The following is a 23,465-nucleotide window of genomic DNA, read 5'->3' as shown; positions in this document are numbered from 1 at the left end:
CTATTTTTTCTCATCTGCTTAGTTTGCTTATAGATCTTATACATATATAAAAACTCTTTAAAGGAAATGTTTAAAAGTTAAATGGAAAACAGGTATACAGTCAATGAAATGGTTTCAGTGAATGCAAGATTAATAAATTATGTATGACAGATGCCCTTAAAAGTGCAAAGCAGCATTAAAGGATACAAGAGTATATATAAGTTGTATTAATATTAAATATGCATGAATAGATGTGAAAATTACACAAGGTGCCAGTAACTATAAGGGTGAGGAAAGCAGAAAAAGAATAGTAGTAGATTAGTGAAAGGATGTAAATAGGACAAGTATAGAAACAGTTCCCGATACATAGTCAGGTGTATCTCCCTGATCAGGGATCTTTATTTCAGCTGACATCATATCAAGCATTTTTGCATTACCTATATTAGACCATTTACTAAAAATGTTACCCCCCATACCTGATGACCACTTTCATTTTATTAATATTTTGTTGTACTAATTTTATTTTACAGTTCCAACTTTATATTGGCTTGGCAATTCAGTCCATAATTTACTTAATCATCATAACCTCTAGAATATTAATATTCTTTTTCTACTTTTCTCACCCTTATAGTTACTGGCACCTTGTGCAACTTTCACATCCATTTATGCATATTTAACAGTCTCAAAAATATTGGTACAAACGTTTAGGGGAGGTAGGTAACATCTAAAGGAATGTGAATCGCATAGGAACCCATAACCGGAAACTTCACTTCACCGTAAGTCAGTACACTGTGCTGTACATCAGTTCCCGAGAGGGAAAATTTCTGATTTACTCATTCAAGCAGTAGTCGCCGCACGAAGCGCATGCATCGATATACGAACTGTGAGCTGGCAGACATGAATCTAGTGTATGGATTAGCAGAGGCCCCACACGGTGTGCGCCCCCATGTGGCACAACATTGCCACATGGGGCAATGTTGTGCCCCATGTGGCACATACCTGTTACCATCCCACATAACCTCCGCTAAATATCGGATCTTTATTGAAGAAGTTCTACCAGGGTTACCTGAAGATGTGCCAGCAAATGTGAGACGTAACATTTGGTTTCAACATGACGGGGCACCTGCCCATTATGGAAGGTGTCTTCGTGACCATTTGAACAGGCGTTTTGGGCGTCGATGGATTGGTCGTGGTGGACCCATTGCCTGACCCCCACGCTCACCTGATTTATCGAGCCTTGATTTCTTTCTGTGGGGGCCCTCAAATCTATCTTGTATGAATCGCCTGTGGAGACAGAAATGGATCTCGTGGCGAGACTCGTCTGTGCTGCTGCTACTGTCAAAGAAACTCCAGGTGTGTTCGACCGTGTCCGCCAATCCATGCTGCGTCGGTGTCACGCATGCATCGAGTCTCATGGTGGAACTTTCGAGCATCTGTTGTAACATCATGAAATGCATCCATCGTGTACTCCATTGTTAATATTATGTCAAATAAATGTTTACCACTAATTACTGTCTTGTGTCATTTCTGCTTCTTGTGAAGCAGAAATTTTTTTTTTTTGTAGTTGTTGGCACATTGGCTTCTGTGGCCATAATGCACCTCCCAAGGTTTTTGCAGTACTTTGATCCAAGCCTGAGGCAGGATTCAAACCTGCGACCTTTGGGTTGCCAGGCAGGCACTTTACCCACTCGGCAACGCAGAAATGGCACAACTTGAAGTTTCCCCGTGACGTTTCCAGGTTCCTATGCGATTCACATTACTTTAGATGTTACCATCCTCCCCTAAACGTTTGTGCCAATATTTTTGAGCCACCCTGTGTGTGTGTGTGTGTATATATATATATATATATATATATGTATATATGTGTGTGTGCGCACGCGCGCTGAGTGCCAACCTCTAAAGCACTGTCATTGCTGCATCATCAGAAAATGTTTGTTTATTTGGTTTTTAGGAGCATTAGCAACTAAGGCCATATTGCTCCAGGAATATGCGGTGGTCATTCCCTGACCTTTCCGCATCCTTCGTATTTGGTGGTGACGGGCTCGAACCCAGGTCTAATCAAGAAGCGTGTGCTACGCACTGCTGCTCCTTCCCACCTGGCTACGGAGGCGCCATCAGAAAATGTAGTAAAAGTGTTCTTTACTGGCAGTGATCAATTTCATCTGCAACTTGCACATACAAAAATGGGTAACTGACAGCCAGCCTAGGTGTAATGTATATATTTAAATTTCTCACTGACTATGACATCCACACAGCAGAAATAGCATGTCACCGAGTGGAGACAATCAACAAACCACAAATCCTATCATTACAGACTTAGATATCACTGTAGAAAGCAGAGCTACAGCTTATTGCAGAATATACACTACTACATAGCAGTCAATTAAATGGCTGATTAATAGGTGAACAGAAGTGCTTATAGACTGATACAATTTGTCAACTGTACACCAAAATCAAATTTAATGAATCTTATTAGATTTTAAATAAGAAATTTGAGCAGCACACATTCATCCAGACAGGAAGCCACTATGTGTAAAGATAAGTGAAGGGGCAGTGCACTAACTGCTTTTCCATTTTAAAATATTTTAGGCTAGAATTAAAGTCAGCCACCTTATGAATGTTTATATATTAAAAACCTCAGCCAGAAATGCAGTCAAAAACACTATAAACACAGAAAGGACATTGATTTTTACATATAGTAGATGCATATCTGCTTGACCCAATAGTGCATCCCTAGTTACTCCACATCATTTCAGTAAATAACAATATGGATTATTATTTACTGAAATGCAATAAATACACTCCAACATGCAGTCATGGGTACAAATGCAGTACATTAACTGGCATGAAAAACTTGCAATGCAAAGTATTAAAAGTTTAAAACAACCATGGATTCTGGCAAAAATAACCAAGAGTGTCAAGAAATGAGCCACAAACATGTTATTTATCACGATGTACAAAGTCCATTTCTTGATGATATAACTTGCAAAGAAAACATCTGGTTTAAAATTATGATTAAAATGAAGAGTAATTCATTTGTAGCAGCCTGTATTATGATCAGACAACACTGATCAGTTAATCCATTCCTATCAGATAAAAATAATTACCTTGACAGGACCATCATTACTTTCTGGAACAGGTTCAGACTTTAGATGAGGCTCCAAATTACCATCCAAGTAATCTTGTATAAATTTTTCTAGGTTTTCCATACTATAAATGGAGAAATGAGAAACTCCAGTTATTTGATTATGCTAATATGAAAATCTAAAATTAAACAAATTTAATTTTAAATTTGATTCTAAAATTTTAAAATTAAACAATTTTAATGTATAATGCAAATAGAAATGAAGAGACCACATTACCTATAAAATGCCACAGCAATATACTCAAATTAACATTAAATAAAATTTGTATCTTAAGATTATGAGAATTATTCAAAAGTAATGCTGGAAAGCAATTAATTTAAAATCAATTATTTTATAACAATTTAATTAAAAATTGTTAATTTAACCTCCTTTCAAGCCTTATGACTGCTTCCCAATATTTAGGTAATTTCTGAATGCTTTTTAATTGTCTACTAAAGTTAAGATGTCTGATCAATTTGGTCACTGCTGCAGTCAGCACTTCTAAAGACAAACCTTTGTCCATGCAATAGACATATGAATATTGTCTAAGCTTAAGTTTCTTGAGCTTGGGGAATATTCATAATCACACAGACTTGAATAAAGGCTATAATAAAGGGGAATGAGATAGTACATCCCACTTGTAACTGACGAGAACAAGCTTTACAGACTGATCTGAAGCCTACCATTGTCGTGGAGTGCTAGCACACCACCTTCCAACACCTGTGGCTGCTTCTGATGAAGCAATGCTGCACAATAGTCTTCAAAATTCTTAATCTTTCAAGCAGCACACGATCAATGAAAATAATGCCCTCACTAATGACCATTTGTTTTACCTTTGACTAATTTTGCTGACATTTAGAGGGACGTAAAAAAGACTGATTCTTCCACCGAGTTGATTGCAACCTCAGTTCAGGTTCAGAGTTGCATCTGTGTCTCATCAATGGCACTGTGTTTTAAAAACTATTCACTTTCTTGCCAGTAACATGCAAGTAAATGTAATGCAATTTCTTTACACTTTGCTTTTTATTCACCTGATAGCAAATTGAGTCCTTTTGGATGACAAAGCTTTCATTTTTGTATCACCTCGGTTACAATTCAGTGAACAGTTGTTTTTTGTATTCCAGATTCACTGGCTGTTTCTTCACAGGTCATATATCTGTCTTTCTCCAAAATGGTGGTATTAATGACTGCTGATGTGTTGCCTGTAGGTGTTCTAGGTCTAACCAGGTTGCTAGTCTTCAGCACTGGTCTGAGCTTGTTAAAACCTTTGAGGCCAACATGAAATTGTGCAATGATTTAATGTACTCACACACTTCCACAACAATTCATAAGTTTGTGTTGATATTCAACATGTCAAGTTCAATTTTGATAAGATTTTTGATTTGAAACTAATCTGACCTGAAGCAATATCACCATCCAGTTTTAAAACCTCTACAGAAACATTCAGTGCATTTCAAGTACACAATTGAGATTAAGGTTAAACTTTGAATTATTATCCTAATAAATGTCAGTTGCACAGGCATATGGAGTGAGGAGTATGCATGCACTGTGCATTGCTTTTGGGACAACCCTTTTACTATAGTTCTTTTCTGAAAGATGGATCAAAACAATATAATAAGTTTATCTGGCCACAGACATAAAATGATGAACAGTGCATGCTCAAATGGGTTAACATTAACAGCCTCATAATCTACATTCATGGTGGCAAGCCACTAAATGTAGCATATGAGCAATTCAAATCAAAGCAATCTTAAAGTTCTCCAACCTCAAAATAAAATTTTTATTACACTTTGAAATGCATGCTACAAGTTAATGATTCCTCTCTAACAGTCTTCACTCACATCCTTTTTGTGATCAATTTTTAGTGGCAAAATTCAATGGTTTTAAGTGTCATATTCCAGACCCCCCCATTTCATATTTAACAAGCTGATATACAGGTAGTTCTTGACTTTACGAGTTAATCCGTTCTTAGCACGTGCTCGTAAAGCGAAAACAAGTAAAGCAGGAATTTATTCCCCATAGACATAAGGTTAAAGATAGGGGTTACGTTCTCAACAATGAAATTAACTAGCTAATTAGTTTGTTCAAACAATGATTGATTTATCGAAAGAAGTGAAAACGTAGCCTATAAAATCGAGCAAATTATCATAGAGAAATTATTTATGACTCTCAAATGTTAAAGAATGTTTATTCTTCAACAGACTAAATGCACACTCTTTGGTCACTCATTATTGGCTCAGCACTGTTTTGCACAAGGAGTCTCCAGAAATTTTTCAAGAGGCATTTGTTTCCAAGATATTCTCTTTTAATTATAAATTTCACGATTGCATACATACGCATTTTTTAACGGCACACACAATTTGTAACTAAACCTGATTCACGTGGAGTAACAAGTTTACAAAGCTTAAAAAAGCAATGAAGAGAAGAGTCTGAAAATTTGTTTTTTATACGATTGAAGATTTCGGTAAAGGGGAAAACATAATAATGTAAAAAAACCACACAATTCCAGCTATTGGTATTTTCGCAAATGCAAGAAGATAGTTTACTACCCGTTCATAAGTGCTTGCAGTAACAGAAAAGTCCAATAAACCGGAAAGTGCAAATTGTTTTATGGTAGTGACCTCCAGAAATGTGCTTTAGAAAAATATCATAAATGTGTTTAAAATTGATTCTTATAACAGAACCATGTGATAATGATGAAAGTGTAGTGCATTTTAATGATTTGAATTGGTAACTAATACAATTTACAAACCATGCTCACGACTTTTTATATGGCCTTAAGGTCATGCTCGTGACCTTAAAAATGACATTTTAGAGATAAATAGCTGAGTAATACAGCAAAAATTAACTTCCGAGATCTTGAAACAAATTACCAAAAAAACAGTGGTATTGGGTTTACATTACGATATTTTAACGATACGATGGTGTCTCTGGAACTGATTAATATCTTAAAGCAGAGTATACTATTGTACAGCTATGCATGTGGTTTTGAATGCAGTATTTATGAATGTTTAACATTCATTTTTTGCAATTAATGTTCGTATTTTCAATTTTGTTACTCTGTTACTGACAATCAATAGCATGATAATGTAAACAGAGAACATTTTGCAGAATGATAAAGCTGTAAAAATTCTGCCTACGTGGGATATGAATGTTCTGCTAGCCTTATCTGGGTTGTAGCCTAGTTTTGTAATGAACTGCAATTAGGCTTCCTTGGTTATCAAGGACTAAGAAATATTTGTACATTAATAGAATACCCTTTCTAGAATTTAATTGTGCAATTTTCATAAATCTCTTAAAATAGAACTAAAATTGAATTACTAAGTGCTAATTCGCAAAATACTACCTAAACTCATCTTTCATGTTGAACTTCTGCTGCTTCTCATTCCGAACTGCAACAACTGGTTTGTCACCTTTTGCAGAAAGGCCATAGTCTTCGATTTCAGCTGAGAATTTCTCATTATTGGAGATGGCAAAATTCAGTTTATCCCTGTAGTTTTGTGCAACTTTCATAATTCTGTTGCGCCAATAATTTGTTCCTATTGAAATAAAATCATATGCATACAAATAACTGCAAGCTTTACACATCCCATAAAAACACTATTACCAATGCATTATCAATTAGAACATAAAATTTTATGGCTAATTAAAATACAGGCATACCCTGGTTAGTGCTCAGGATATATAGTAGTAGAGGCATGTCATGCAAGAAAGCAAGCTTACGTAGATCACAAAAAAAAAATCTATTTTCTCTAAACATTTGTCCAGTTCCTCCTTGAATTTATTTAAGCTATCAACTTCCACCACCAGAACAGATGGAAGTTTGTTCCAGCAATCAACTACCTACTGGCTAAAGGCAAATTTCCACACATCTATTCTATAATTGGTCTTTCCTCAATTTTAATTAAGCTCCCTCACCTTTGTAATCTGAGCAAGAGAAAGAATCCCATCAGAATTGAGCCTGCTCAACCCATTCAAGGCCTTATACACCTCAATCAGATCAACTTGCAGATGCCTAGTCTCCAGACTCAGCAATTTGCAGAACTTAATCCTTTCTTGGTAAGACCACCCCTTCATTCCCCTCAATATTCTTGTTGCCATTCTCTATACTCATTCAAGAAACTCTACATTCTTCCTAAAATGAGGCCTCCAGACCTGTATGCAGTACTCAAGGTGTGGCCTTGACCCTTGCCTTATACAAAGGGATAATCACCTTTTCCCTACTAGCAAAATTCCTGTATATCATTGACAATACCCCATGACCTGCTCTGGCAGCCAGACTGAACTGCTCAGAAAATTTCATATCTGACTGCACAATTACTCCCAGGTATTTTTCATTTTCTATCACCCTAAGTGTTGGTACATTTCTCAGGTTACTTCTACCCATATGCAGTACTTTGCATTTGTCAATGTTAAACTTCAGTTGCCACTTCTCAGCCCAGCTTTGAGATCCTGTTGCACTAGCACACTGACAGTCATTAACAATCCTGCCAACCTTTGTATAATCCATATTCCTAGAAAATGGATCGCTAAAAGAAACCACTGTACAGAGCCATTCTAACATTAAATAAATGGAGGTGTTTTGTTTTTTTTTTCCAACCTGAGAAATATGATAATTTGTATATGATAAACATTTTAATACTGTAACATACACTGTGCTGCCACTTTATTAGATACACCTACCTAGTAGCCTTCAAAACAGCCTGAATTAGTCTAGACATAGATTGAACAAGATGCTGAAAACACTGTGCAGGAATGGAGTACCATGCAGATGTGTGTCATGCAGTTCCTTGAGATTCAATGCAGGTGTAGGCCTGCAGCAAACAGTCCTTTCCAGCTCATCCCAAAGATGTGCAATAGGATTGAGATCCAGTGACTGAGCAGACCACTGCAGCAAAGAAAAGTCATTGTCACATTCCTGGAACCATTCCATAGTGATTTGTGCACCGGTGCCTTATCCTGCTGTAAGTAACCATCTGACTGAGGATGAACTGTCAAACATGAATGGATGCACTTGGTCAGCAACAATGTGGCATTCAGATATCAATCACTGGGTATCATTAGACCCAACGTGTGCCAAGAAAACATTCCCCACACCATAACACCTCCCCTACCACCTTGCACAGTAGTCTTTAGACACAATGGGTCCATGGATTCATGTTGTTTTTGTCAAATTCTGAGCCTTCCATCAATATGATGCACCAGGAACTTAAACTTGTCAGACCGAACTGTTTTCTAATTCTTGATTGTCCAGTGCTGTTGTTGCTGTGCCCACAGGACGTGTGCTCCCTTGTTCTTCATTAATAACAAAAGGTACATGATGTGGCAGTCGGCTGTTGTAGCCAATTTGTGACAAAGTGCAACTAGTGGTTGGTTGCGATATTTCGTTCTGTGCAAGGTTGCACTAAGTGTTGTATTCTGACGTGATGCAAGACATTGTGGCCCATCTGTTTGCTTGCACAATTCTAGCCATCCTTCAGACCTCTCTCATCAAGAAGCAATTTCTTCCACAGCAATTTTCTTGCTGTTGAAAGGATGTTTTCTGTTCGTTGCACCATTCTTGATACACCCTTGAAGCTGTGGTGCGTGAAAAGTTCAGGAGAACTGCCGTTTCAGAGATGTCCAGCATCCCTTGCAACTACTACCATGGCACGTTTGAAGTCTGTTAGATCACTCCTTTTCCACATTCTTGCTACAGTTTGTATGCTTAACTGATACTAGAAAGGTTATTCTGCACTTATATCCACAACTGTGGTCATGTGACTTGCAACATTGTAGGACAGACCATTTGTGTGCACAGCAGGGGTGTACCTAATAAAGTGGCAGCACAGTGTACCTTGACTGAAAAACAGTACAGTATATATATCATGAATAAATCATTTGAAGAATTTTTCTTGAAGTTGGAAATCAAGAGTTAGTCTTCTCTTAAGTTTCCTCTCACAAAATTAGTTTGTGATAGCAAGAAATCAGAGAACACCTGTCTTAGTGCTTTGCTCCTAGTCAGTAATTTTGTGTGAACTAGTCCATGATTTGGGAGATCGTGGCAATGCTACTACTGAGGAATTCTGTGGGGATGCTTCTCATTGGCGTTTCTTTCTCTGCACCAGGATTGTTAGAATCCTCAGTTTCACTTTGAATGCACTACTTTGCCAATTCATGAAATTCATTTTTAGTAAGACTCTTGCCATGTGACTACAGTAATTCCTCAACATCATCCACACTGACATCCTTCACTCCGTTTCACTGGCTAGTTCAATGATGATTTTGATGACTGGTTCCTTGTCCACTCCCATAAAGTCATTGTACATTTCTGCTCATAGCTTCTTCCATACACCATTCACAAAGTTGAGTCACTTCATGCCAGGCAATTCTGTAAAATATACAATGCTGTGAATGACTTATTTTTTCCAAAACTGCCTATCTTCATCTGTTTCCTTTATGAGCTGTCTGAACATGTGGCAAAAGTAGTAGGCCTTAAAATTCGATACTACTCCTTGATCCATTGGTCAGAATAATGAAGTGGCATCAGATGGAAGGTAAACTACTTCTACAGGAAGGGCTGTCTAGAACCCTGGGGTGGCCTGAGGCATTGTTGAGCACCAAAAATGCACTTGGTTCAAGGTTCTGCTCTTCATAATAGCACTTTATTACAGGACAAAAATATTGCTGGAAATTATCAACCAACACCTAGGCCTTTTGTTTGATTTCCAAATCGCTGGCAGATGCGATTTTTAAAATCTTTCATAGTTTGTGGTATTTCCAAATTATACACAAGAATTGGCTTTAAGGTCACCTGAAGTGCTTCACCCTAGTAAGAGAGTTAATCTGTCTTTTCCAACCTCAAATCCAGATTTCCATCTTTTTGGGAGATAAAAAGTATAAGATGGAATTCTTTACCCCAAAAAAGTCCCATAAACAAGAACACAATTTCTGGAGGGTAATTGCTATGCTTAATGATGGCTTTCAGAGTTGAGGGAAATTCATGGGCTGCCTTTGTGTCCACACTAGCAGCTTTATTAAGAGGTATGTATGCTGTGGAGGTTAGTGTGCCATTTCGAACATTCACAGCCAGGAGAGGTCAAACCAACCTCTCCTGGATGTGAATGTTTGACATATCTTCTTCCTGAAGGTATCTGAAGATGCTCTGTGCCTTTTCCATTATTATCAGTTGGCTTACAGGCATTTTCCATTGTGTTTGGCCCTCCACCAAAATAATAAGCTGCATTTCCATTTCTTCAAGCAAATGGCTCCTTGAAAGAGTCACCTTTGTTGCATACAACTTGTAGACTGTTGTTGCTAAAGCTTTTATCTTCAATCCTTTTTGAGAATTTTTCTAATTGTGGATATAGCTAAGTTCAAAAAAGGACCCACATCCACCTAACACTCACCAGCTTCCAACTGCCTCAATACCTGCAGTTTTATATTCAGGGAAATGCTTTTCCTTGGCACTTTAGATACACTATCAGCACTTGAAATCTTAGATCATTTTCCAGGCATGATTGGTAACAAAAAAATATATATATTTTTTTGCCTAAATAAGAATGTGTACACACGTGATCATGGCAGAACTTGAGGTAAGAGTGGACTCTGTGGAAAGCATTAATTGGCAAGTGAGTGTGTACATGTGGGAAGTGCACTGATTGGTTACATGAATGATTTTTATCAGTTTGGTCTTAAGTCACTTGAACTGGAAATTTGACCAAAATGTTAATATTAACTACTTTTTGTACATATATATTTGACTTTATGAATAAAAATATACATACCATTTGTCATTTCTTTTAATTTCTAAGAAAAATTAGGATTCCCATCTTGCAAGAGCAACAATGCTAAAAGGGGTAGTGCTAACCAGAGTATGCCTGTATTTTTAGTTAACTATACAAATTTTAACAAACACCTTATTTTATGTAATTGTATGTCATGCAAGATTTGGACAATAGTGTCTGCTTTGAGCCCAAAACAACTACCTAATGTTAAGTGAATATCAATAAAATAATAAATAACTATTTGCTTCCTATGTTTGTTTATAAAAATTCATAAAATACTTTATTTACTTAATACAAATCATGTTAATCTCAAAAGCAATTATTTTATTTTTATTTTTTTTTAACCCACATGAAATCACACACAAGACATTCACACTTGCTTGCCCATTCCATTTCCCTGTAGAGGCTCTTGATATAGTCTTCAGGTATATAGACCACTCATTATGTCATTACTTTCAACTACCTCATAGTAAACAGATGCTACATAGTACACATCACTTCACCTGAAAAAGCATTTATTATATTCAGGCTGCTTTTGATAAGAAGCATGATGCCATCATCCTTTCTATTTTCCTTATCCTTCCTAAATACATTGTACTGGGTTCATAAAATAAGTTTCCCTATTCAGGAGATCCTAGTGTCAAAACAAAGATAGCACTTAAAATTAGTGGGTAGGACATTAGTTCATAAAATTAGTTCATTAGTTCAAATTTCAGCCACCAGGGAAGAAATTGGCACTGTAAACACAAGGAATACTTAACTTAGGATTAAATTTTAATATCAGAACTTAGAAATCTACAGATATTGTTCTATGTGCTTTGCTTCACTTAAGATGACATTCTGAAAATTGAGAAACAGTTTCATGTAGCATCTCATTGGGAATATTGGCTACATGCTGTTTAATGCTTGCTTTCAAATCAAAAAGTGTCTGTATGCTGGCATGCAGTGGAGGTTAGTGTGCCATTTCAGTCTATCAAACCAACCTCTCCTGGCTGTAAACATTTGGTATTTTTTCCTGAAGGTGCTCCTTGCCTTTTTGGCATCTTCAGATGGTAAACTGTCTTTCAGGTATCCCCATAGCCAGAAATCACAGGGATTGAGATCTGCTGATCAGGCTGGCTAGAACTGCGGAAAGTCTCTAGAAATGATGCAATCATTTCCGAATGTTGAACAGAGCAATTCCTTCACTTGTTGACCAACATTGGGAGGAGCACCATCTTGCATGAACACTATGGTCTCCAAGCATTGCCTTTTGGCAGAGCACTTTCAAACCAAATAATGTGATCTCTTAGAAGAGTGCAATACTGTGCACTAGTTACCATATACGTTATGGAACAATGAGGTGTAAACTCTTTAAAGAAAAATGGTCCGATTATAAACTTGGCTGGGAATCCACACCATACTGTAACATGGACTTTGTAGTGGTCTTTCACGCACAGCAGATGGAGAAGAAGTTCCTCATATTTGGCATTTTTGTGCATTTACAGCTCCATGTAGAGCAAAATGTGCATCATCAGACCACAATCATTCGAGCCCATGTATCGCCAAGTTCCATACAAGCCAGAAATCGTAGCACACAGTCTATTCGTTGTTACCGATCACAAGACTTTAGTTTTTGCACTACATGAATCTTGCACAGGAACAAGTGTAAAATTATTCAAAGCGCTTTACGTACAGTAGACCAAGTCTCTTGACACCTCTGGCAGGTAGTGTTTACATTCTGACCTGGAGGCCATTGCAACCGCCACTTCATCCACTACCTCTGTTCCGATGTGTTCATCCCCCTGCCTGGAATTACACCTCCTAACTCCCTGGTCACTTCAAATTTCTTTATTAGTTCAAAGTCTCACTGATGTCAAAGGTGCTTTACACAAGCCTTTTAAGTTTCCAATATTCACTTAGTGCTGTATTAGTATTAACTATTATTGTGGTAGAACAGTTTTACTAGTTCTTTTTTTTGTAAGAGCCATAATGGTTATTGATGGTGGCATTGGCCTTTCTGCTTTTATCTAACAGGATGTCATTTGTGTAAGCAGTGTCTTGAAGTAAATGACAACTTTCACATATGTGCAGTGCCATTTTTCCCTGGTGGCAGAAATCCAAACTGATTTTTGCTCCTACAAATCACTTCACCATACCCTAAATGACATACCCACTGATTTTCACAACACGAACTCTAACAGCTTTGACACTAGGGTCTCCTGAATATGGTAACTTATTTTATAACCACTCAGTATATACTATCATACAAGCACCCCAAAATAGGGGGCAAGTTTCATTATGAAATTCATCCCCATATTTCAGGGTAGAATCACATTTCTGTTAGCCACATTTTGTTGGCATTAGTTGTCCTAATCAGGAGTTTGAGCTCATTCATTTTATTGATAAGATTTGACATTAGTATAAACACAGTTAAGGTTAAGTAGTAGTGGCATGTGATGCAAGAAAGCAAGTGTATGAGCTTATGCAGCATCAGCCAAAAAAAAAAAAACCACCATTCTCTCCAAATAATGAGTATACAGGTGTTTTGTATACTCATTATTTAGCTATCCTTACCCCCTGAAGTTATTTAAGCTAGTTTCCCTAATAAATTAGGGAAACTTCCTACTGATTTGAAATGCCAGTATCCTCAGAATATCTTTCAAATATTGGCTGCTACAGCAACAAACAAAAAATATTAAGATGAATGCACTAGTTTTACCCATATCACAAGATAATTGTATCTGGATTACTCTTGCATTAATCTATATTACAGTCATTCATTGCTACGGGTGGAAAATATATTGAGGTTGTCACTGTACAGTTTCTTGCATGTTACAAAAATACACTTTATATCCTGCCTGGAGGTGTTATTGAAAGGGAGATGATAATCTGAAGTTCTAAAACTTTTTAGAAATCATTGTTTTCTGAACAGGTAGTTGCTTTGAGCTACAGAATGCATAGTAGCACTACTCAGAAATGCTGTTTTCAGTTTAATTTTGTTTACATATTGTGTGTGCAGCATGCCCAATGACTGATTTTAGCTTACCATGCAAGTAGCTTCAAGAGCCCCCTCCCCAAACCAATTGCTTTAGAAATCAAGCAAATCAGCTAGTTCTTTGTTATACAGAGAAACAGTGCCATAAAATCAGCCAGGAAAAAAAAAAAAAAAAAAAAAAAAAACACTAATGACATCAACCAGTTAAACAAAACCTACATTATATTCTACGGATAAATCTCCCACCTAATAGATTTACTTGGCACTATTTTTATGGCCCCAATTAAGAGTGCCAAGTGAGAGATGCCTGTACTACACATAGGTTTGGAAACCTCAGGAAGGGCATAGATCTATTGCCCAAATTAATCAAAAGGAAACATCTTTTGATTAATTTGTAAACTGTAGCATCTGAAAACCAGGAACTTGTGTGATGACCTAAGTGCTTAAAGCTTTAAGAAATTCAAGTGCCGATGACATTTACTATTCCATATACCTCACACAAGGGAAGGAAAGTGGACGAAATCCTATTTCAAATTTTAGGAGAATGTAGCCACCAATGTATTTAGGCTTGGCTACATTTTAAGTTTTTACACTGACAGTGCAAAATGTACGCAAAAAAATACAGTGCAAAACAATTTCCTTGGCAAGTTCACAGTTCTTTTAGTTTATATTTCACATCTTTAGAAGGTTTATGCACAATGACTGCAATTAGACAGCAGAAGTGTCACTTTTAAGATGTTCTCAAACATCCATAATATAACTGTTTGTTATTTGGTTTTTAGGAGCATTAGCAACTAAGGCCATACTGCTCCAGGGACATGCAGTGGTCATTCCCTGACCTTTCCACATCCTCCATATTTGGTGGTCATGGGCTCGAACCCTGGTCTAATCAATAAATGTGTGCTATGTGCACTGCTGCTTCTGCCCACAGAGGTGCCCCATAATATAATGTAATATAAATAGAAATGAATGTAAACAAACAGTAAAATCCCCACGCTTATTCAATAAAATTTGAATTTTATCTAGTCCGTGTAGTATCATATATAATTACATAATTGAAATTAAAAAAACAAAAAAAAAACAGGCGAATCAAAAAAAAAAGGATAAGGATGACAGCAGGGGCATTAAAACTATCTTTTGTAGTCCAACAGTTGTAAGCCAGTCTCTAGCATATTAGAAAATGATAATATTACTCCTAAAACGAAGTAGCATAGTCTCTCAATACCCCATTTGTGCTTAGAACTAATGGTGTCACTTTTTGAAATACTTAAATATGTATAACAAAGATTAGAATTCCCAAGCAAACTAAATAAATACAAAGTGTGGTTATTAAATAACAAGAATAGGTTTTTATTACCTTGTTTTTGCAATTTGCTGGAAAAATTAGAGAAAAAGAATCAAAAAGTGAACCAACCCCAAATTTTTTAACAAAAATTAAAGCAAAACACCAACTGAAATTTATAAGTTGTCACATCAAGTTTATGGGGAAGGTACTATGTCCAGAGCTTGCATGTTTGAATGGCACAAGATTTTTAGAAGGAAAAGAATGTGAAGACTACCAACAACCATACTCTTCGGTATCCACGAAAACGTGGGCCAGATAAGGACATTAGAAGTGATCATCATTTAAGCATTAGAACTCAATTTGGACAAAAATTTAAACAGTAAATCTTAAATGTAAATTTAGGAAAGTGTGTGCCAAGACAGTGTCAGATATTTGGAATGAAGATAAAAGAATAAGACTCCAAGTTTGTGAAGATTTTTTTAAACGAAGATCTAGACTTTGGGTGCTATAATTACTTGACAAAAGTTGGCTGTTCCAGTACGACCCAGAAAGTAAAAAGACAGTCAATTCAATGGAAGACAAAACAAACCTCTAAGGGGGGAACAACAAGAATGTCAGTCAAAATACTTTTCTTTGATATTAAAGGAATTATTACAGCTGAATACTTACCAACAAATCAGACTGTCAATTCAACCTATTACACAGAAGTTCTAACAAGGCTGTGTGAAAAAATTTGAAGGAAGAGACCTGAATTGCAGAGGGATGGTTGGATGCTCCAGTACACATGTTCTGTTTCTCAGTTTCTGGCCAAAAAACAAATCCCTGATGAAAAAAAGCCATGAATTAGGGTTGAATTTGAAAGTGTCTGCAATTCTGCCCAGACACGATAGGAGGGAGTATATGATGAGAGCCTTGTCAATCAATTTGGCCCTGGAAAGATTGTGCAAGGCTCAAGGGATAGAATTTTTTTCAGCTTGGACTGTACTTGTTAACAGGAGAGACTGCTTCTACAGGGATAGGATACACTTAAATAGAAAGGGTGCAAGAATATTTGCTGATGCTATCGAGGCAGTGTTGGGTGGGTTGGAAAACTGATAGCTTGGAGGGATACAAGGACTAATAGTTTAACAGTAGCTGTAGGCAGAGGTGAAGGTGATTCTTACACAACTTCTATTAGAATAAGTAGCAACCTGGAGCGAGGGGTGTTGGGGGTTTCAGGGATGAGTGGCAGTCATCGTGAAACAGGTGGGTATATGGGAAGTGTTAGAGTAACTAAGAATAGGTGCATGTATACTTGCATGTATACCAATGCTAGAAGTATAGTAAATAAATTTGAATTTGAAGTGTTGGTCAAGACATCAAAGGCAGATATTGTTGGGATATCAGAAACATGGTGTCACACTGATATAAGGAATGCTGAACTGGAATTTGGGGAGTACAATGTGTACAGAAAGGATAGACAGGATAGGAAGGGAGGAGGTGTTATGCTGTTAATTAAGAAAAACAAAATCAAAAGAAGTGCATCCAGTTGATATAGATGAACAGTGCACTGTTGAGTCAGTTTGGTGTGACATAAGCACTGCGAAAGCAAAAATAAGAGTAGGAGTGTGTTATAGGCCTAATGACTCTAATGAGTACAATGAACAATTGTACAGAGAAATAGAGTGGGCTAGTAAATCAGAATGTCTTATAATGGGGGATTTTAACTTCCCAGATATTGACTGGAACTTGTGGGTTGGGCACCCACACACTAGTCAGACATTTGTGGATTTATTGGATGATTGTTTTCTGCAGCAGCATGTTCGAGAGGCAACCAGAGAAAGTAACACTCTTGATCTGGTTATCAAGAGTGATCATTCATGTATTAGGAATTTGCAGATAAAAGAACCACTAGGTGGCAGTGATCATGGTTTACTGACGTGGGATTTACTTAAAGATTTAATTATCATCAGGGGTAAAGGAAAGGGTTTTTGCTTCTGTAAAGGCGAGTACAGTGGTCTCCGACAGTTTTTAAGTTCTGTACAGTGGGAACAACTGATGATGTTACCAACAGTAAATTCTAAGTGGGAAGCATTCAAGGAATTAATCGTGGATGCTACTAAAAGTTTCATACCTATTAAGAAATATTGTTCAAGGTTTAGGCCTAAATGGTTATCAAATGAACTAATGACTCTTAACAGAGAAGAAAAATGCATGGGATGCATATAAATTAGCAAGCGACTCTGAAGCCTATGGCAGATAAGTTAATCTGTAATCAGGTCACAAAGGAGGTTCGGCAGGCAAAGGCAGATTGAGAAATCCTTGGCAAAAGATGCTAAGAAAAACAGCAAGGATTTCTTTACTTACATAAACTCTAAAAGGAAGGGGATGAATCTGATTGGTCCACTTGACATTGATGGTTCGACTGTTGATGATCCTGCTCAGGAATGAGTATTTTGCATCTACATTCACATGTGAGGAATTAAGGTTTGGAAATGGCAGAAGGTTATCAAATTGTAGCAGGATACTTAATGATTTTGTAATCACTGAGAGCAAAGTGGAAGAGAAACTGTTGAAGTTAAACGTAAGAAGAGCACCTGGGGTGGATGGGATCTATCCAATTGTATTAAAGGAGGTGGCAAAGCAACTAAGCAAACCCTTAGCCATAATTATGAGAGCATCCTTGGACTCAGGGGAGGTTCCCACGGACTGGGGATGTGCAAATGTATCCCCAATTCACAAAGGAGGTTCGAAGGGTGACACGAGAAATTACAGACCAGTTAGTTTAACTTCTGTTCCCGGTAAAATAATGGAGTCACTGGTTAAAGATGCATTGCAGGATCATCTAGACAAGACTGCAGCAATAATTCAGACACAGCATGGGTTTGTTAAGGTAAAGTCTTGTCTGACAAATTTGATAGGATATTATGATGTGGTTACAAAGAAACTGGATGCAAAAAATAATTTTGATATCATATATTTGGATTTCAGGAAAGCTTTTGACACTGTTGCACATGGAAGACTATTGTACAAATTGGAGTAGAATGGTATTAAGGGTAAGTTGCTACAATGGATAAAAGGATGGTTAAGTGCGAGAAGACAGAGGGTGGTAATCAATGGGTGCTGCTCTTCTTGGACTAATGTTATTAGTGGAGTCCCACAGGGTTCAGTGTTGGGTCCACTGTTGTTTTGTATATTTATCAATGATATTGATGAAGGTATATCAGGCTTAGTGTCAAAGTTTGCAGATGATACAAAGGTTGGCAGGGTTGTTAATGACAGTAATGGCAGTGTGCTACTGCAACAGGATCTAGATAATTTGGGCAGATGGGCTAAGAAGTGGCAACTGAAGTTTAACCTCGACAAATGCAAAGTACTGCATATGGGTAGAAGTAACCCCAGAGAAACGTACCAACTGTGTGGTACTACACTTAAGGTGGTAGAAAATGAAAAAGAACTGGGAGTAATTGTGCAGGCAGATATGAAGTTTTCCGAGCAATGCAGACAGGCTGCCAGGGCAGGTCATGGGGTTTTGTCAATGATATATAGGAATTCTGCTAGCAGGGAAAAGGAGATGATTATCTCTCTGTATAAGGCAATGGTCGGGCCACGCCTTGAGTACTGCATACAGGTCTGTAGGCCTCGTTTTAGGAAGGATGTAGATTTACTTGAGCGTGTACACAGAAGGGCAACAAGATTGGTGAGGGGAATGAAGGGATCCTCTTATCAAGAGAGGCTTAAGTTCTGCAAATTGCAGTGGCTGGAGACTAGGCACCTGTGCAGTGATCTGATTGAGGTGTATAAGGCCTTGAATGGGTTGAGCACACTGAATTCTGATGGGGTCCTTCCACTTGTTCAGATTACGAATCTAAGGGGGCATAAATTCAAATTAAGTAAGGACAGATGTAGAATAGACGTGCGGAAATTTGTCTTTAGCCAGCGGGTGGTTAATTGCTGGAACACACTTCCATCTGTCATTGTGGAAGTTGAATGTGGACAGGTATTTGGAGGGAATGGTGTGGTGATTTTTTTTTTTTTTTGGCTGATGCTGCATAAGCTCAGCCCTTTGCTTTCTTGCATCACATGCCACTACTACATGCCAGACCTAGGCCCTTGTGACTTTTTCTCTTCCGTAAACTGAAAATCAGTTTAGGGAACCCATTCATTGAAGTCCACTGAATATTTTAAATTATTTATTTATTTTTTGTCCACATTGAGTTCTAATGCTTAAATGATCACTTCTAATGTCCTTGCCTGGTCCACATATTCATCTGTTTTCATGGATACCAGAGAAGAAATTCAATGGCCATTCATTCAGCTGTTAAACATTCAAGAGAGAAAAAAAAAAAAAAAAGTTTTTAAAGGGATTACAGAAGGCAACTTCCAGAAATGTTTCTGTGTGATTGGAAGAAACATATGGTACAGTGTGTGCAAGCCCAAGGCAATTAATTTGAATGGAATAACTTTTGAGGTAAGAAATACTTCACCACATTGATTTTATTGTGGTAGTCTCATTTAATAGTCACTTTTTAAAGGAAAAAAAAAAACTAATTCCAAGAATCATTATGCTCTGATTTATTTTATTTTTTAATTATTGAAAAATAAAGTGTTCACACTCACCTTTAGTGTTTTTGGCATAATCAACATCAAAATATGCTACAAGCAGTGGAGCTTGGAAATCATTGTAGTTGTCATGAGTTCTAAGGCCAACCAATCCATGACTGTAATAAATGTAAAATTCATTAAGGCATCACATTCATCACTTGGGTATCTACAATAACAGCTGATAAAAATGCATTTTTTCCTTTATGCAAATTTTGATAATTAAATTCCAGGTCAAAGTCCATTGCATGCTTAGAACCATTATGTAGCATACTGCATAATGGTTCAGCACAACTCCAAACTACTTTAGTTCTGTCATCAGAGCTATAGTTTTTCTGGAAATGTATCTGTAGTTTCCTGCAGAGCTGCCCTTTGATTAACTTAGATTTGGTTTCAGAACCTTTTTAAATTATGGATTTTTACCCAGTCTTGCAAGAGGCTTAGATTAATTTTATTTATGTACTAGGCTAGCTATGGTGTCAGCTTGACAAGCAAGAAAAGTTGTTTCCAAAGGTGACTGTCTACATTGCCAGGAATTCATCCAGGCATAGGTTTTGAAATGTGGGACCCAGGACTGAATCCTGCAGCATCCTTGGGTTACCGTATGGGTAATATTGTGATAGGTTTTAACCTATGCCTGTTACTGAGGTAATCCTTCATACAATTATAAAGAGTAAGGGATTCTGGTTTGCCACAATCTCCAAGTATGCTGGGCCACCACCAATAAGGTGCCAAATGCTCCAGCAAAGTAAATCTATATTGCCAACAGGTATTTTTCTTGAGCATTTTGTGAATGCCTTAATGAGGAAGTTCATTGTCTTCTGTTAAACACCTAGGTTTAAAGCCAAACCACTTATCAGATTCAAGGTTTGCACTGGAGTAGTGAGTATCTAGTTTGTGCAGCAAGAGTCTTTCCAGTAACTTGCCCAGTACTGGTAACATGGCAATAGTTCTGTATGACTGAGTTATTAGGTGGTTTTTCTGGGTCCTTTAATTAAGGCAAACATTTACCTGTTTCCATGCTGTTGGGAATACACCTTGACTCACTTAACTTCAGTTCTGTTAATTGTAACAGATAATTCCTCAGAGATAAATGGTGCTTCTGTGGTTGTAACTATTTATCTATCATTTTCAGCTCATATGTGCCTAGAGATCGCTGAAAAATGTTTTCTGGTCCAGATGACCCTTTGCCAGAGAATTTCCATCTTGGGGCACCACCAGGGAACAGCATTTGTTCTTGATTGCTTCTTTTTCATCAAGGCTTCTGCAGCCCTCCCAATAGTTTCAGTTTTGGCACTGGCATGTACATCAATATTATGATGATTATTATTCTGTGGGAGGTTTCCCTGAGGTTTCCTTGTATTTTCCCCAATTTGCCTTTATGTTAAAGCTGATAATATTGTGGGATAAGGTAACAAGGCGGAGCAGCTGGAAGGTGATGTGGTCGGAGGTAGTCCAGGCCTCTTGAACTTTCCAGTTTGAAAATTCAGGAGCTATGGCTTGGGTAGCCATAGTAACGTCTGTCACACTTTCAGGCAACGTGTGGCTGTTTGATGATTGTAAGTGGTGATGTAGCCATGAAGTCCATCTTTTGCCCATTGTGAGAGCCTGTTCTATTTATGGCTATGCCATAATGGCGACCTGCAATTTGCATCCATTGATACTATTATTTTAGTACTAAGTAAGAGGCAGAGAACATTTTGCAAATACTATATACTGAGACCAATGCTTTCACCCAGTCTGCAGTACAGTGATATGGCATGAAAAAACCAGAGGTGATATGTACATAAGATAAAGGGGGTTGCAGAGGTTATCTTGGTTACTGTTATTTTAGCATTTATTAGCATGATAACCACCCAAGTTGTATCCATGGAGGATTCAATTATCCTGTAGTTCTTAGGGTATCCTTGGATCCCACTATCGTGGGTGTAGAGTTCCTGGACACAATGACAGACAGGATAGGATGAGAGGGAGGGCTTATGCTCTTCATTAAACACATACAATTAAGAAAATTGCATCTAGTGGACATGGTGGCCAGTGCAACAATGAGTCAGTTTGGTATGACATGAGCAATGGAAAAACAAAAATGAGGATAGGACTATGTAATGAGTATAACTGTACAGACAGAGTGGGCCAGTAAATCAGAATGCTATATAATGGAGGATTAACTTGCCAGATACTGATTGGACCTTGTGGGTTGGTCACTCACATAAGTGAGACTTGTGGATTTATTAGATGATTGTTTCCTACACCAGCATGTTAGAGGCAATAAGAGAAAGCAATTGCTTTTGATCTGATTATCAACAGTGACCCTTCATACACTAAGATTCTGCAGACAATACCTACTAGGTGGCAGTAATTACAGGTAGTTCGACTTTACAAGTTAATTTGTTCCTAGCACTCACTCGTAATGCAGGAATTTATTTCCCGTAGACATAAGGTTAAAAATAGGGGTTACCTTCTCAACAATGAAATTAGTTAGCGAATTTGTTTGTTTAAATAATGATTGATTTATCGAAAGAAATGAAAACACAGCCTGTAAAAGCAAGAAAATAATAATAGAGAAATCATTTACAACTTACAAATGTTAAAGAATGTTTATTCTTCATCATTGACTAAATGCACACTCTTTGATCACTCATTATTGGCTTGGCACTCGCTGGTTTATTGCACAAGGAGTCGTCGTTTTCAGAAGTGTTTCAAGAGATTTGTTTCCAAGATACTCTTTTAATTATGAATTTTGCGATTGCATGCATAAGCATTTTTTAACGGCACACACAAATTACAACTAACAAGATTCGCATGGGGTAACAGGTTTATGAAGCTTAAAAGAAAAGAAAAAAAAGAATAAAGAAAAGATTCTGAAAATTTGTTTTTTATACAATTGAAGATTCAGTAAAGGGGAAAACACATTTCACTGTAATAACGTAAAAACCACACAATCCCAGCTATTGCTTTTTTTGCAAGTGCAAGAAGATAGTTTACTACCCATTTTTATAATTGCTTGCAGTAACAGAAAAGCCCAATAAACAGGAAAGTGCAAATTGGTTTTGTTTTATGGCCATAACCTCCAGAAAACTGCATTAGAAAAATATCAAAGGAGCAATTGATTCTTATAAAGGAACATATGATAACGATAAGTGTAGTGCATTTTAATGATTCGAATTGGTAGCTAATACAATTTACAAACCACACTACCTTTTATATGGCCTTAAGGTCACACTTGTGACCTTAAAATTGATATTTTAGAGATAAATAACTTAGTTATAGAGAGAAAATTAACTTCCTAGATCAGTGGATCCCCAACCTTTTTCATCGGAGGGCCACATAGAAAATTCATAACAAATGGCAGGCCGGAGTCTGTGCAATTTTGACAACTAAAAACACTGAAAACCAAAAAACACAATTTTAGCAACTTCACCAGGTCAAACAGAGTGTACAAGATATAAAAAGTTATAAACAAGGGATATTTATTGTAAATAAAGACAGTCACATTAAAAAACAATTTTTATTATTATAATTACTTTTGTTGTTACAGAAATAGCAAATCAATGAGATGTTTGTGGTTGTTTTGATTTAGCAATAATTGAAATGTTAGGTTTAATAGTAGAAGTCCCAATCTTAAGTCTTGCAAATGTTCATCTGTCATTCTTGATCGATGTTTGGATTTCATATATTTCATTTTTGAATATTTGTTCACATAGGTAAGTGCTACCAAAAATAGAAATTTCTTATTGCTAATTTTTTTAATT

General features: G+C 37.0%; 1 protein-coding gene across 2 annotated transcripts in view; it reads right to left on the bottom strand.

Moving 5' to 3' along the window:
- The window catches only part of ERp60 (disulfide-isomerase A3), a 133,455-nt gene that overhangs the window by 22,080 nt on the left and 87,910 nt on the right, over positions 1 to 23,465 (bottom strand). For both annotated transcript variants that reach the window (XM_090377946.1, XM_090377945.1), the window contains 3 exons: positions 19,732 to 19,832; positions 6,451 to 6,643; positions 3,087 to 3,189 (listed from right to left, as the gene is read on the bottom strand). In XM_090377946.1, coding sequence (XP_090234072.1) covers positions 3,087 to 3,189; positions 6,451 to 6,643; positions 19,732 to 19,832 — 397 coding nt within the window. The remainder of the gene's footprint in view (positions 1 to 3,086; positions 3,190 to 6,450; positions 6,644 to 19,731; positions 19,833 to 23,465) is intronic.

This window comes from Mastigoproctus giganteus, chromosome 7, assembly GCF_048544385.1.
Source record: "Mastigoproctus giganteus isolate SK-2022 chromosome 7, ASM4854438v1, whole genome shotgun sequence".
NCBI lineage: Eukaryota > Metazoa > Arthropoda > Arachnida > Uropygi > Thelyphonidae > Mastigoproctus > Mastigoproctus giganteus.
This window is presented reverse-complemented; position numbering and strand designations above follow the sequence as displayed.